Source organism: Anneissia japonica, unplaced genomic scaffold (genome assembly GCF_011630105.1).
Source record: "Anneissia japonica isolate Jap-2015-1 unplaced genomic scaffold, ASM1163010v1 scaffold21_len1647178_cov195, whole genome shotgun sequence".
NCBI lineage: Eukaryota > Metazoa > Echinodermata > Crinoidea > Comatulida > Comatulidae > Anneissia > Anneissia japonica.
The window spans coordinates 862,987-867,169 of NW_022750455.1; the positions used below are offsets into that span (position 1 = coordinate 862,987).

A 4,183-nucleotide genomic window follows, 5' to 3' on the forward strand; every position below is an offset into this window, starting at 1 on the left:
GGAGCAGATATGTACAAGCTGTTTCTATAAAGCAGTGACAATTCTAACTAACTCATCAAGGAGGGAATCTTAATTATTATACTGGGTTTTAGTCCCTCCCCTTACTCTACTCTTAATTACTAAATACTTAATCTAATTGGTAGAATCTTAACTTAGTCATCCCTCATTTCGTAATGTGGTATTTCCAAAGAAGGTACCATTCATCACTAAAAGATGACAAGTTAGATCCTAGTCCTACCCACAGTTTCACCACAGTGGTCTCCTGGTAGTTCTGTGTTTGGTACCACCTTAAAGGTCATTAACCAGGAGGACATTATCACACATGCACATGAGCCATTTTCCACATGTGACCAACGGCTTAAATGTCTCATCCAAAAGACGGCGCACTTTTGAAACTTGCATTTCAGCCATCTAGTTTAAATACAAGGAGAGCATTGATGGGAATAGAACCAAGGACCAAGAGATCTTCACGGTTCAGTGCACACACAGTGGCTTCCACCAGTTTAGCTGATTGCCCACAATTTGTTCAGAGCAGTGCAGCTTTTTGGAGTGTTAGTCAAACTAAACAATTGACGAATCTGGTCAGGGCTAGTACTTTAGCGCTTGCCACGCAAGCATACGTGTTGTACCAGAAATACACGTGGCAGTAGGCTACATACGTTTATACAACAATAACTAAGGGGAGGGGCTTTTACGGGTAAAAGAATGTTCATGCACAACGAGTTGTGTGCTGGCATTATGTTAAAGCTCTGTGGTAATATAGAATTTATGATTGATAAATGTTACAGTGGAAAAATCATAATCAAAAATTTCTACTTTACAGGTGAAGCAGCTTGTTTTAATAACACTCGGGTACTGCATGGACGTTCAGCATTCACAGTTCCACCAGGGTGTCAAACCCCACGTCACCTACAGGGAATCTACATCGACTGGGATGAAATCTATTCCCGAATGAGAGGAATTGCAGATAAACTAAAATAAATATATACAGCCTATTAAACACATGACGTATGGTTTTTCGCGTCACAAGAACTATGCAAGTGCCATTATCGGCAACTGATATTAATCATGACTGTGTGATAAGTACACTAATTCTCTAATTTTAAATTGGCCTGATATAGATAATAGGCCCACCTTTTATATTCAAGCATGATATTATTGATTTAAGGTATACTGTAGAGTGATTGATGCCAATTTAGCGACATCCCTCTGTACATAAAGATAGTGCATACAATTATGACACAGATTTAGTACAGTATATTAATCAGAACTTCCACTTGGTGTGCTTTTTTATTGAGGGGTGATAAATAGTAAAGCACTTCCCTCTACAGCTAACAATAGTCAAAACTACTCCCATTATCCCTTGTGCAATTCAGCACAGTTGACAATGCAAGTAAGGGCTACTATCTTTACTGTATCTTTACTAACATGGACCAATAATGTCGCTAAAATAATAGAAAGAAAGATGGCATATTTTAATTTTAATTTGCTGCATAGACATTTTGATTCTCATGGACTCTAAAGAATTGTTCTAAGTGCAACAGAGTTGAGAACAAAAATCATTTATTATATGATTATGTTTGCAAAAGAATTTTGCTACTTTTATAAATTGTTTGAAAAAAGGTCATATTTTTATAGTTAATTGTGCAATTTATGTAACCTCTTATTTCAGTATTGGTAAATTGTTTATTTTATGGATGGTGTTGTGCATTTGCCTTTATTGTTAAAATTTGTAAATGTACAGTATGCAAGTTCAAATTACATTTCTGTTTTATATGAATGAACAATAAAGAATTTTTATATGTTATTATAAATGTAAAGTATGGAATACAAAAAATAAATGAATACCACCAAGTAGTATAAACCTTCAAAATTGTTTTTTAGGGAATTAAACACATTAGTATGCTTATAAGTTTCGGCTGTTTTTGTTTATAGTATTCACGGTTGTAAAGTCACGAAATGGACTTTTTATTCCCTCAATAACCTACTCATGTGTGAGCTACTACAAAAGTGTTTGATATACTGTAGTTTTTTGTACCGTTTTTGTTGATTAAGCCATTATAGGCCTATTGAAGAGTAAGACATACCTTGATCGCTTTTAAAGATATGCAAACATATCAACTTTTTAATTATTCCGAAGATTAAAGAATATTCAATTGTTGTTTCAAACAATGTGGAGTGTAGTAGAAAATCCTTATATCTATATTTTTAAAGAAAATATAAAGATGGCTGATGAATTAAAGGAGATAAATTTGGTGATATACAGCATCTTTGGAAAGTGAAATATTTTTTAAACAATGTATTTGAGAAAGTATATTAGAATTTACAGATTTGTGTTTTACAATGGGTGATTTATATTATGCTGAAATTAAAATATATATAAAGGAAAAATTATTTTTGCTGGCTTGTTTGTTATTTTATTAATGTATTAAAAAAATAATTGGTTTGCAATACATCTTTTAATAAAAGATGAAAATATACTTAGAAGGTAATACTTTCAGGTGTTTTATGAGACAATTACATTTATGGAGGACATATAAGTTTTAAGGGCACATAGAAAAAAATTGTTTTAAAAAAACTATTTTAAAAAACACCACCCACCTTCATCACTTAAAAAAAAAAAGTGTAATAATTTTTTTCTACGTGCCATCATTCGACCCTTAGTATAGGTGTTACTTCCAAGTGCAGTAAAACAAATAGAGCTGAAACAACCGACATATACGTCACACAGAGAGCCAGAGCCGTAGATAGAGAGAGTTTGGCCAACTCGATTTCAATCACGTGACTTACACCGGCCATGTTGTCACCAAAACAAAACAACGCGATAGGGTAGGAAGTTAGCAGTTATTATAGATGATTAATGCTATATAATGTGAAATACCGTTATGTTGGGTTTGGGTTGCTGCAATCGATCCAACAAAGAAACAAAAATGTATTAATTTCCTTAAATTCCAAAAAGGAGGAGGATTTGGTATTTTATTTTAACTTCGCATGGCGATCGAAACATTTCGCTATCCACGTAGTAAATTACAAGGCATGTACCGCCCGCCCCACTTCGCGGTAATAATATATCCACCTACTACTACTAGGCCTAGACAGGCCTAAATTTCGGTACTTCTTCGGCCGAACATCTTAAGGTAGTACTTAAATCAGCTTAATTACGATGATAATAAAAAAAAAAAAGAAAGAATTTTCAAGCAGCAATGATTTATAAAAAGATGCGTTGTTGCACTTTGCTATTAAAATATATATCTAAATTTCCAGAAAGCTACATGAAGTATCAGTCAAAGGTAGCTTAAATTATTATAATTAGAAATAAAAATTGAATCCTCCAATAAAAGCGAAAACTTGTCCAAGGAGTCCTGAGCTATGCAAACATGCCCAATTGTGCTTTACAAATCAATAAATTGTGCAACTAAAGATTTTAAAGATAAACATATACTTTAAAGATATAGGCCTAGGCCTAATTGTGTTATAATATAGGCCTATTGATTGTTTTAATACATATTTTAAATCAAAACGTTTAAATGTTTTACAAATTACAAATCAAAATTTCAATGAATAGTAAATAATGAATAATAAATAATAACTCACTAATAATATTATAAACAGAAGTGTGGAGAATGCTGTTATTTTACTTACAAGGCCTGGCTTCTTGATTATGAATGATTAGGCATATGTTGTACAAAAATTTCTCTCAATGCAATGATTCTTCAACTTTGATTTATTGTTTAGATTACAATTTACAAATAGGCCTAGGCTATTTGTCGGTTTGAAGATGACCAGCATATTTTATTTCATAAATTAAAGTTTACGAAGCCATAGGCCTAGGCCTAGGCGCCTAGATACAATTAAAAAACTTTCATGTTATTAATATTTTTATCATTCATTTACAGGCGAAATTAATATTATCGCCGACGATTCACAAACCTACTCAGTGTCTGAACAACCAACCTTTCTCCTCTGCAGTGTTGACTCTTCTTAGGAGCCTCATTCTATATAGAGTAGGCTGCTAGCAACTAGGTATAGGTTAGGCCTAGATGACAGACTTTTAAAACAAAAAGATAATCGTAACGAAAAAAAAAAAGAATCGTCCTCACTTTATCTTCTCGAAATAATACAGCACGTCACTGATTAATTAATTCCAAAGTTAGGTAAATATGATTATACAGTATATGATATT

The 4,183-nt window shown here is 32.8% G+C and overlaps 1 protein-coding gene across 1 annotated transcript in view; it reads left to right on the top strand.

Annotated features, from left to right (window-relative positions):
• Positions 1–2,394, top strand: part of LOC117121358 (gamma-butyrobetaine dioxygenase-like) — a 10,411-nt gene extending 8,017 nt beyond the window's left edge. Inside the window, exon 5 of the mRNA XM_033266526.1 lies at positions 824–2,394. Coding sequence (XP_033122417.1) covers positions 824–981 — 158 coding nt within the window. The 3' untranslated portion in view covers positions 982–2,394. The remainder of the gene's footprint in view (positions 1–823) is intronic.
• Positions 2,395–4,183: the final 1,789 nt, after the last annotated feature.